General features: G+C 41.5%; 1 protein-coding gene across 1 annotated transcript in view; it reads left to right on the top strand.

Moving 5' to 3' along the window:
- Window positions 1-12151, top strand: part of ERGIC1 (endoplasmic reticulum-golgi intermediate compartment 1) — a 58853-nt gene that overhangs the window by 19263 nt on the left and 27439 nt on the right. Inside the window, exons 2-3 of the mRNA XM_074838964.1 lie at window positions 3228-3289; window positions 10067-10139. Of these exons, the coding sequence (XP_074695065.1) occupies window positions 3228-3289; window positions 10067-10139 (135 nt within the window). The remainder of the gene's footprint in view (window positions 1-3227; window positions 3290-10066; window positions 10140-12151) is intronic.

The following is a 12151-nucleotide window of genomic DNA, read 5'->3' as shown; positions in this document are numbered from 1 at the left end:
GATTTACTTATTTATTATAATTACATGTAATTAATGAGGCCTTCTTTGGGGTTCTATCCTCTACTTATTGCTGGGATTTCTTCTCTCTGGTGTCTCACAAACATACTTTTCAAGTTGTCATTGAATCCTATGCATTTTGTATCTTCTAACTCAGAGTTTAAATCAGAGTTAACAAGATAGCTTTCTTCCTTGGCCATGCCAGCATCTCCATCATTCTTTTCAAAGTTCAATGTCTTGCTGTCCTTCTGGACTTCCAACATGCCCTTCTCTGAATGTGTAAACCCAACTGCTGTTTTCACCATCCTGGATCAGACTAAATAAACTGTACTTTCTCAAGCTGTGGCCAGTATCAGATGCTTTATGGGAAGATGCCTGGTACCCTGAAGTGTACTGTTCCTTTGCCAAAGTATAAACTCTCCTAATCTGGAGCATGTCTTTTCCAAGCAAATGAATGTTCTTCCAGGATACTTGCAGATACAGTCCTTTTTCTTTTGGTTTGGTAGTCTCTTGGACTTACTGGTATCATGTGTCAGTGAGCAAAATCTAGCCAGCAGTGTTCATCTCTTACTCCAAACTTGCCTTTTTTCATTCGCTTGCTGTTAATGTTAGTTGTGATCATTTCAGCATCTTTCTGCAAGCTTAAATACACCTCCCCTGCTTGCCTTAATTTCTTGAGTGAGGTTCTGGATGTCTTCCTTCAAGCTTCTGTGTTCATCCATAACATCTCAGCTGAGCTTTCCTCCTTCCTCCCTACCATCCAGTCTGCTCTCATAGCCTCTTTTGCATACATTGTCAAGTCTTGATTGTGTTATTCCATAGTGTCTGTCCTTACCTAAAAATGTATTAATTTTACAAAACAAAGCCATTAAAGCTTTATTCAGTTCTCCTCTTCTTGTTCTGTACTCTTCTTGTATGTCCCTCTAGACTGTAAAGTTCAAGGTTGAGCTGCTGTTTGCCTGATGTTCTTTGCCTAGCAAGCTATGTACGCTCACTGTGCTCATACGTTAAGTGACCCTTAAAGTGCATTAAGGGCCTCGTGATAACTGTTGCGAATGTGCTGTACTGTGCTTGCAGGAAGGCTTGAGCCTGTAAGTATAGACCCTAGCGTTCTCAGAACTCCAGGCAAATCAGATCCAGAGACTTGCTTAAAACCCATTTTAGTTGTGTGTCATGGTAGTAGAAGAAAGGGGGAATGCTGTGGTGGAAGAGATGGGAAGCAGAACAGCACAGAGAGACTGCCTTTTAAGCACTTAAAGACAGGTAATAAATGTGGCTGGGAGCCATTGATCACTTTCTATAATGTCTGTCTTTGCCTAATGCTAGCTTACTTACGCCATGTAAACCTTAATTTATGGGGTCTGGGTGTTATTTCTGTGATTAAAATGGCACTCTGAGGGGAGAGAACCCTGCCATGCCACTTTCCACTGAGCTATTAAAAAAGCTAGGTTTTTTTTTTTTAATCCTGTGATGGGTCATAATTTTAATACTAGAAATATTTCTCATTGTAAGAACAAACTTCCTTTTATAGTGTCCACATGCTGTTTTTACTGAATCCAGCATAGAGCTATTTCCTATTTCTAATTGTTCACTCACACTCAGCAGCTCTTGTGTGTTCATGTGCTCTCGCTCACTCTCTCGTTTTTTCCTCTCTCAGTTTTTTTAGCTGTGTTGATCTATCATTGTGACTTTGACAGGCGACGCCAGCTTTCAGCGTTTAATGGGCTGTGAGCAGGAATGATCAGCTACTTCCTCTGCCTGTGAGACCGTGATGTCATCAGCTACTCTGGGTTGCTTTACCATCCGCTGCTGCTGTTGCTTTGGTGTATGTGGAAAGAATGTAAACAGCACTTTCCAGATGTTCTCAGGGCAGCTGGAGAGCCATAAATGGACTGTTTGGTTCAGGAATATTACTAATCTATTTAGAAGATGGCAGTGAATAGTCATAAAAGCATAAAGCTCCATGCGTATCCTGTGCAGCATGCTCTGTCAAGTGTATCGCAGTGGATTGTTGGAATGGTTAAGTGATTACATAGCTTGTTCAGGACTTGAGCTGGGCAGGTGAACTATCTTTATACCCGCTCTCCTTCCCTCTCTTACCCTTCCTTCCTCTGGCTTCAGCTCTTGAATGAAACACATCAACAGTGTCCTAATCTCATGCAAGGCAAATGCTGTTCTGTTCACCCAGAGTGCCTCCAAGTCGTAAGTGGTCTCAACAGATGAAGAGTGAAGAAAAGAAAGATGATCTAGTTTTTAAATTCCAGTATAATATTTGCTGTAGTAGGAACTACTGAATAAACAAGGGGGTGTTTCATCTTGGTGCAATATAGAGTTGGAATTTGGAAGCCAGTGTCTCCCATGCCTCTCCAGGGCTGGAAAAAGCATCAGATATCACCCACTTGTGGTATAGCCAAAAAAAGTCTATTTGGGGGAGAACCAGTCACTTCCTTCTTTAGGGTGTGTGTGTGTTTTTAATGCATTAATTAATTTTTATTGAGTGGTGGAAAAACTGATGTCAGAGCTGCATTGCGGCTGGACGTGCAGGAACACAAGGTTGTAGGAAATAATACAGCTAACATCATAAGGGCAGTGAAAGTTTAACCATGGAGAGTTTAAAATAGCAAAGCTGAGCCATATGGATATTAAAAGATATGACTGAATCAAAACAACAGTCTAATATTAAACTGAATTTTGCTGGGGGAGTAGCAAACTTCTGGGGTTAATTTCTCTTGTGTATCCAGTGTCCAAGGATAGGTTTCTTGTCTCAACACCTTGATTTCTGACTTTGGTATTATCAGTTTCTGGCTATTGCAGGATGCAAACTACAAGGGCCAATATAGGTTGTGTCTTACTGTTTTTTTGCCAGGCCTCTTTATTCAGGAGCCTGTAGATATCCTTTTCCTTTTACGGTGGTCTATAAACTTGTCCAGCATGACTTCTTCCCTGGCATCTCTCTCAGTTCAAATTGCACAGATCCATGACAGCAAGGCAGAGGGAGGCGGAGAGAAGTACTTTGGAAATTGGAGCCAAGAAGGAGCACAGTTACATAATTGTACAAAAGAAAAAGGATTTTTTGTTTTGTTTTTCCTTCTCATATCCTTCTGCAAACTGAAAAAAAAATGTTGTTGGAAAGCTGGATGGAAAAACTTCAGCATCATTCATCCCTGTGGGGACATGAAATGTATTAAAATGTTCCACCTGTTTTATGGCTGTTGCTTTTCCTCTTTCAGGTTTGACATCTACAGGAAGGTGCCAAAAGACCTTACACAGCCAACCTACACAGGGGCTATTAGTAAGTAACACTCCTTTTTGATGTCCTTGCATACCCCTGGTCTAAAATTAAAGATCATTTGGCTTCTCTGTCTCCAGGGAATTTTTTTAAAGGGGTATCAAACACTGGAAAGTGTATCCTTTGTTGCTGAGACAGCTCATTTTGCCCAGTGTGTCAGGTTGTACTAGACGGTGGAGTAGTTTGCATGGATTCAGAGCCTCAACAACAAAAAGTAGTAAAGATATATTGTCGTGAAAGGGAGCTCCTAAAAACTAGTGCTGAAATACCCACTCTGCTAGCTACTGAAGTAGCTAAGGAGCTTTTTGCTAGTTGTATTCCCATGAACAGAAGCTGTGAGTCCATTCCAAATACTGGCAGGGGGAATGACTGCAGATTTTTTACCTCTGATAGGCATGCCCTCAGTCGGAGTGGAAAGCAGCTGGTAACAGTTGCATTCACAGTTAGTGTATCCAGGCGTTCGCTCGCTGAAAAGACTTGAGGAACCAAACTACTGCAAGCAGGGAATCCAGGTTCTGGATCAGTAAGGATCTGTGTGGGTGGCAATGCGCGGTGTCCAGTGGTGAAGATGATCTGGGAAACACATATTTCTCTCGCAGTGTACTCAGGGGATTAATCTGATGATGTAGGTGGGACTAATGAGCAGAGATCTTTTTTTGTTGTTATTTGTCATGCTTTTAAAGAAGAAAAATTGCTTGGTCAGAAACCACCGATAGCGATCCACTCTCACTCCCATGTATCAATACATAGACTTTGGCTGATAAAAATCTCTTGCCTTGGGCCCCTTTTCCTTCCTTCCTCCTCCTGAGGGAGGCTGTAGGCTGAGTAATGCAGTTTCACACAATTATATGCAGTGAGCACACTGTGCAGAGTGGTAAACATTGATCAGGTTGATCCTGCCAGGCCTGTAATTAGGCGCCTAATGCAGCTTTCCTGTTCCATTGAACAGTGACTTCCTTTGATCGTGTAGCTGTGCTCCATTCATCCATTCTTGTAGATGGGTCAGTAGCCTTGTATGTCATTGCTGACGTGAGTGATGTCATATCCCTTGGTGACAGCAGGCATCAAATAGAACTGACTCAGTACCAATGAATCAATGGACACAAAGGAAAGCCCTTTGTGAGCTAAAGAAGCTCCTCACTCCTTACTGTGAGGATTGTCGAAGACTCGAACTGGTCTCCCAGGGCGGTATGGAGTCTCCATCCTTGGAGATACTCAAAACAGCTAGACCTGGCCCTGAGCAGCCTGCTTTAGCTGACCCTGCTTTGAGCAGGGGAGTTGGATGGGATGACCTCCAGAGAGGTCCCTGGCAGCCTCAACTATTCTGTGCTTCTGTGAAGATAGCACATTACTCTAAATATTTACTTTCAGAGAGTCCTTGTCCTCCATGTTCTCCTGACCACTGAATTACTTGTATGTTGACTCCCTTTTAGGTTTGCTGGAACTGTGAACAAAGGGCTTGAATAAAACTGTTGGCTAATTTAGAGGCGTATGAGATTTAGTGTTTTGAAAGAACACTTTGAACTTGTTAGTGATCCTGCCTTCTCTTCTGTTTTGGAAACTAAGAGTTCCCACACTGTAACTGGGCTCCCTTTGAGAATTTGTCTTCTTATGAATCACCTGCAAAAGGGTATGTTTTAGAAACAAAAAAACATCAAAGGCCATCCAGTGTTAGGCTTTCTGATCTGCAGTAAACAGCTCAAGTGATAAGTCTGTTGTGGGAAGGCTTGAAGGCTGTGACTCTTACTTAAAATTATTAGCTGACTTATTTCTCTCTATTGTTATTTGCAGCTTCTCAGGCTTTGATTTTCTTCTCTAACTGGTTCTCCTTCTTTTTGTCAGAGTGTTTTAGACGGGCTGATAGAAGCTTTTGAACCACACAGGCAGCCAGTGAACTGTGGTGGCTTTGCCTGTGAGGATCTTGTGTGCAGCTTTCCTAATGGGCTTTCTGTCTGACCAAGCCTGTGACTTGTAATTTGAAAGCCAGTCATCTTGCATTTTGTAGGAGGCCATGAACGGGACCAGCCCATTGCCATGCCAGTTTGAAGCCTGGGAAGGTTGCATGATTTTGTGATGAATGCTTTAGGGAAGTCAGCTTGTAATAACACTGGGGGGCTTGAGGGTGGGGGAAGGTTCTGCCTCTCAAGTCTTTTAGTGTCTAATAAATATGTGAAACGACTATGGATGCAACTATTTTAGCTTTCTTTAAGTTCTCCAAGTTTTACAGAGCAGATACAAAATAGCCCATAGTAGCCAACTGTTCATTTAGGCCCTTCCCACATGATTTCTGCTGAAACTTTATTTCAGTATCACTTCTGGTGCTGAAGGCTTTCTGGAATATGAATGGATTTACTGCAGGATTCCTACAGTTGGTTTTGGATTGTGAAAAGGCATTTTTTTGAAAAGTTTAAGGTTTATTAGGGAGGAAGGCATAGATCAGATTACAGAAAAGAGGGAGTATATCAGATCTGCTTCTGACCACCAGGGCTAAAGTGGCCAACTCTTCTAGGAAAGAAGCAGCTCAGGGAGAGTAAATGTTAGGGTATTTTGATAGAGAAGAGCAGGAGATCTCGAATGCAAGCGAGTTCAGAAGCCAACTAGAGGGTTATTGAGGCTTTCTATTATGTATGGTTTTGTAAATTCAAAAGTTGCAGTGACCACAGCATACAAGATATTTCACATCTGTGTAGCAACCCTTCTGGTTACTAAAAATTAGTAGGAATGAAGGAACCAAAACCAGTCCACTGCTGTTTACAAGAGTGAGGTTTGTATAGAACAACATACCCACTGCTGTGGACTTCTCTGAAAAGTGTGCAGAAGTTAGTCATTCCTTCTTCTCAATAAAAATCTCTTCTTTCAGGCAGCATTGCAACCCCTGTACCACTCAGCCAGTCATGCCATTGTTGTCCCTTTTCCATCAGATGCTTGTGCCAGTCTTTGCAGGCCTTCCCACCCCTGTGTAGTGTGTCTGTGCTGCCAGCACACGGCTGTTCTAACAGACCTGACTAACGTGGTGACAACTTGGCCATGTTTGGGTATGTAGGCAGCAGCAGCACATGCCCTGGCTGGCTGACAGTTGGCATCTGGCTGGACAGGAGCAGTCTGACTTCTTGAGAGAGGGGCCTGCAACTTGGACAGCTGCTGTAGCAATCCTGCTATTTAACAGTCAGTGTGGATACATAGTTTGCATGCACATGTTGTATGCACACATGGTAATGTTATCCAGAAATACTCTATGCTGTTTGGAGGCTGGAGTTTTAAATACACATCAGGAAATATCAAAGTTATGATTCACATGGCATCTGTAACAAGACCCGTTCCTTGCACTTCATAGCAGTTTGCTCCATTGAATAATAAATACTATTAATTTTATGCCTTAATATAGACATGGACCCACGTTCTCAGTCTGTATGATGTGTTAAACACTTTGCGTTTCTTTCATTTCTTGTGGGGTGGGGAGGAAGAGTCAGGAATATACATAGATGGGGTATGCATCAGAAGGCATATGTACAGAAAGGTTAAAAGCTAGCGTAGGAAAAAAGCTTGGCAGAATTTCCCATCCTTTTGGGATTACTGATTAGCCAACAGCAGTGTGTTTCACTGTGTCTAACACCAGCAACCTTTCATATATTGATCGTGTTACTATATTAGAGTTTTAAGAAACCTGTCTTGAATGGTCCTTCGAGCTCTGTGGGAACACCGCAGTGTGCTTGCAGTTAAGCTAAGCTTTATGCATGAATTGTTTTATTCTGTCTGATCCTAGCCTTTAATCTACTTTTCCAAATATAATACAGTTGTCAAATGTGGGTGGCAGGAACTGCACATTTGCATGGAAGCAAGTAAAGGCCTTCACTATGAAATAAGTAGCTGAAGCACTGTGTGCATACATTCTTACGCTGGGAACATCGTATATGCCTGCAGCTCTACGCTAAGGAGAGGAGCTCACGTTCTGCGTCCGAAAAAACGTTGTCTCTAGAGACAGTTTTAACACATAAGACTTTCACATAAGTCCCATGCCAAAGACACCCCCCTGCCCTGAAAATGTGTGTGTACAAGAAGAGTTTAACATGCTAGCTAGGTCAGTGCAAATGTCCGTATAGTCTAGTGTCCTCCTGCCAGGAGTGGTCAGCAGCAGATGCCTGAGATGGAGCATGAGGACAGGTTAAACACTTCACTAGGCAGATCTGAACTTCCTGAGCTAGAGGTGGTTCTTTTGAGTTTGGTAGCCCTCAATGGATTTCTTCTGCAGGGCATGTATGATTCCTTTTTGAAATCTTACGGATTTTTTTTTTAAGCATTCTCAACACCCATAGTCAAGAATTTTCAGAATTTAGTTAGGTGTTGCGTAAAGGAAAACCTCTTGTTTTTAACTTCCCCCTTCCCTCCCATTCCTATACTGGAAGAGACAGTGAGTGGTTGTTCCCCATTCATCTCCTTCATGCTGCTCATGATTTTATATACCTCTCTCATGTCCACCCTTAGTAATCTCTTTTACAGGTTGAAAACTGACTACACAGTTTGAAGATTGGCAAAAGCATTGAGGAGCTTTGAAAGTCAGTCCCTCCTAGGTGTTTCAGGGCATTCTTGCAGGGTGTTTTAGATATAGGTTAGTGGAATTTTACTGTACTGTATTTAGTAAGTATTGTCACAAGCCTTCACCGCAAGAGCTGAATTGGAAGATGGAGTTGAGGGAGCAAATACTTTGTATACTGGAAAAGGACAAGATAATTTGATGATATAAATGGCAGAGAAGAAAGTTAAAAAATTGGAAGAGAGAGAAAGCTCTGAGAGAGAGAATTTACAGTTAGTAGTACTACTTGCTTGCATAAAAGTGCTGGAGAGCAGAGAGGTCTAGCTGATGCTGTGGAAAGCCTTTACAGGATGATAATGAGCAGAGAGGAATATGGGAAGCAATTAAAGAAGAAAGGGTTGTCTCTATGTCACACGCTCTCCCCTGAATCTTGCCAAAGATCAGAGATCTTGTGTTTCTACTGTTCGGTGATTAACAGTAAGAAACACTGGATCAACTAGTCTTGTGCCTAGGTTACTGGTTTTGTGCTCTTATGTAGGTGTATATATTCTCATAAGGATTTGCTGCTGTGCTTTAAGTAGACCTTTTTCTTCCCCCATGCTGCAGGGTGCACCATGCCAATGGCTTAGCTGGGTTACAACAGAGTTGTTCTTCTGTGTCTTGACAGCCAAGACTTGGAAGCAACTGTGTAACCATCTGAGGTTTCTCTTTAGAAATGAATATCCCGTCTTGCTTCCCATTTTCCTACTGGTCTTTGACTTTGTTTTTCCCTTTTCTCTCTTCATCCCAGCTAATGGATATTTTGGCATCTCTTTTAATCCCTTGCACTTTTCAGAGGGCCAGTAAATTAATCCACCTTGATGAGGAAGGGGAAGCAATGCATTTCTCTTTCCTCAGAACTATAAACTGACTAATCTGAAGAATGAGACACAAGGCTTTAGGTCACTCAAGGGTCTGTCTTGGTATTTGCCTTAAGTACCTCCTCTTTCCTTCCCTTGCCTCTCACATTCTCTACCAAGGGAGTTTGGACAGGCGCAATTGTATCGTAAAATTGCTCCCCAGCCAGTTGTTGCTTGAACTTCCTGAAGGAATGGGTATTCAGACTGTATAGGTCATCTGGAATAAAGTTGAGGAACAGGGTTTTTCTTATGTATTTCTCAATCCTAATTAGTGACTATGGTAAAGGGGTCATTTCCAAAGAGTGCTTGGTCATTGTAACTCTGCTGGGATTGAGGGGTGAGCGAGATTGTACTGTTGTCACATGCCATTTCCTGGTTTACCCTTTCGTATAGTGATTCATGGTGAACTTGGGTATTTTATTTGATACAAATACACATTGCAGCCCTGTCTCCTTGAGTTGGCACATCTTTGTCTGCTCCAATCATTTCTGCTCAATATGATTTACAGCTGTCCTTCCCTCCAGCCCCTCCTGTGTGGGTCAATGACTGTCACTGCTGCTTGAATGTCACTGTACAATGTTTTGAATAGTTTCCTGATGAATAACTAATAATATGCCAGTTACTTTGGGTTTTCTCCTTTTAGCTCTAGGTTGGCATTCTTAGAAAAGACATGGGACTTTGTCCAGGTACTCTGCAATTCCTTCACTGGGAATTCTCCCTCTCTGAAGAGTCAATATATCAGCAAATGGAGAAATTAGAGAAGTGTCAGGCATTGACTAGACTAGTCCATTATCACCATGTTTCTGCTGTACCAGCTCTATCTATTGGGTAGTGCGGTCTGTGAGATGACTTACACATAGCCTTAGAACTTGACAAAGAACCAGAATGTCTCCTAATCCACAAAATACTGTGTAGCTGACTGTATGCTTTTGAAGAAAGCGGATGCTGATTCTTTTTCCTTTTGGACGTTTTAGTAGTAAATAAAATTACATTTGGAGCAAGGGTTCCAAAGAAGTCGTTTTGTCAAGCAGCTTTGTCAAGAAGGAGGGAGAGCTGGCAAACCAATATTGTGTGCTGGAGATGGAGAATGCAGGACACATGAGGAGATGGAAATCATGATGGAAAAGGTGACCCAAGAATTAAGATACCCTGCAGGATGTTGGCTATTGGCATGCCATTGAAGTCACTGCTGTCTTGGCCTCGTCTGGGTCATTGTCTCTAAAAAGTGTTAGTTCTCAAGTGCATCTGGGTGGCATATCCATGGGGGGAATAATATGCCTGTGTGAAGACAGTTTTTGCTTTTGTTAGAGATAAGAAACTAACCTTTTCCTCTCCTTGCATCTTTTCCAGTCTCTGTCTGCTGCTGTCTCTTCATACTGTTTCTCTTCCTGTCTGAGCTGACCGGATTCATAGCCACTGAAATGTAAGTAAAAATCATGTTTTTCCTTTGTTTGAATGTATGCGCATATACGATTCTTTACAACTTTACTCTGTTATCTTGGGAAAATGTGCCTGTAGTTTCACTAGGTTGGTTAGTTGTCTAATGGTTTTTGAATTCCTTTTGATTGAGTCCAAATTCTCAGTCATTCATTCAGCTTTCTAATTTACTAAAGTATGCTGGGCAAACTTGATTCTAAAATACTTCTGATAGAGAAAACTGTCTCAGACCTGCTCGATCCTTTATTAGCTGCATACTGGATTTCTCTGTTGAGCACAGTGGATATTTTTTCATGTGATCACAGATCACATCGAAAGCTTCTGACCCTTTTCAGTTCTCTGAAATAATTAGTGTTTAATGTTAATAATACCTTTTTGTAATGTCAGAGCTGAACCTCTGGTATCAGCATCAGTTTTATCTTCTTTCCTTTCGCCTGTTGAGCCTTACTTGGAAACTTAGTTGACAGGTTTTGTGCCTGAAGACAACTTGTCCCAGGTAACTTTTTTGGAACCTTGCTTTGAGCAAAATGGAAATAATTTCTGCTTTAAAAGATTGCTCATAGAACAAGTATTTTAGTTAATCAGTTGGGTTTTTTTCCTGTTCTCATGCTTCTCCTGCCTTGAAGTAAACTTTTCTTAGTAACTATTAACACAGGTACCTTTGTTTTGGGTTCTAGGAAACATTCTCCATCATCCGGCTGATGTGGCAGTGAGCTCACTAGACTGTGATGCACAGTTCCTGGATAGTTAGGAAGGGTGGAACTTCTGTCAGACTTACGTGATGGTCCAGATAGCAACAGATGTCACTGCTGAGCAAAAAAGCTCTGAAACGTGTTGGGCTCGTGTGCTGTATTTAGATTGACCATGCTTTACGTGGCTTCTGATAACCATGTGGCTTTTTCATTGTTTTTGTTCAGCTCTGACTTGGGTCAAGAATATAATTTCAAGAATAATTTTAACCTTGAGTAATGTTTAACCGTAAGACAGTAGCGTAATCTAGCTCTAGCTAATTGTTTATGCGCATTGCACATTTACTTTAGAGATGGTATCTTAGGTTTCATACTCACTGTTTCTTTGAATTCAGTTCTGTGCATTTGCTTGTAAAATACTAGGGTCACCTTATCAACTCGCTTCTCTCAGGAGCTGAGTTTTCTTGGTTTTCTTGTTTTAAAAAATCAAGAAAAGCTAGACAAATTGCTTCAAGTAAAATGGTGCTTTTTCTTGCTCTCCTCTTAGATCTCATTGTCTCATCTGGTTTTCTTTTTTCTTTTAGTTAATGCTTTACCAGAGGAGTTAGTAATATTTACCTATTTTTGATCCAGTTATTTGGGTGCACATGCCTTTATGTGTGGCAGCTCCCTGACTAGAGATTTCTTTTTAAACAGCAAAATTGTACAATTCTCTGAGGCCTCTTCATATTTTTTTCTTAAAAAGATGATGCATTTTCCATAAAGATATTAGAGGTGCTCTAAGTTCCTGCATGCTCAGCTGACAAGTTTCTGATTCAAACATCGGGGAGATGGTAAACTGCCTTTCCCAGCAGGAGCTGTGTGGGGAGGAGGTGTTTGTAAGCAGTAAAGCAGTAAAATTTTAGAGAGGATGTCATGGAAGAGACTGAGACAAATAAATGCAGGAAACTGATTCGTCATGGACCGTCCAACACAATAGCTCACAGAATATGAAAACCTCCTTCTGATGAGTTATAGGTCATCAAAATCTCTTGTGCTGGGAACAGATCACCCACATTTGTGAATAGATCCCCCTGCAACAGCGGAAATACTTCAGAAAGTCACATAACAAAGTGCTTCCCAGTTCAGCAACTTTTAAAGTAGAAGTAAACTCTTCTTTTTCCATTTCTTACTCATTGCTTTCTCTTCTGGGAAACCCAGTACCTTAAAGATGTTCAAAAATGTTGCAAACCTCTTGTGCTTCCCATTTAAGTGTGTATTACTGGCAGTGTGTTGCGAGGCAGTATAGTCTCATCATTCGGAATAAGGT

This window comes from Strix aluco, chromosome 13 (genome assembly GCF_031877795.1).
Source record: "Strix aluco isolate bStrAlu1 chromosome 13, bStrAlu1.hap1, whole genome shotgun sequence".
Lineage (NCBI taxonomy): Eukaryota > Metazoa > Chordata > Aves > Strigiformes > Strigidae > Strix > Strix aluco.
The sequence above is the reverse complement of the archived record's forward strand: the minus strand, read 5'-3'. Positions and strand labels throughout refer to the sequence as shown.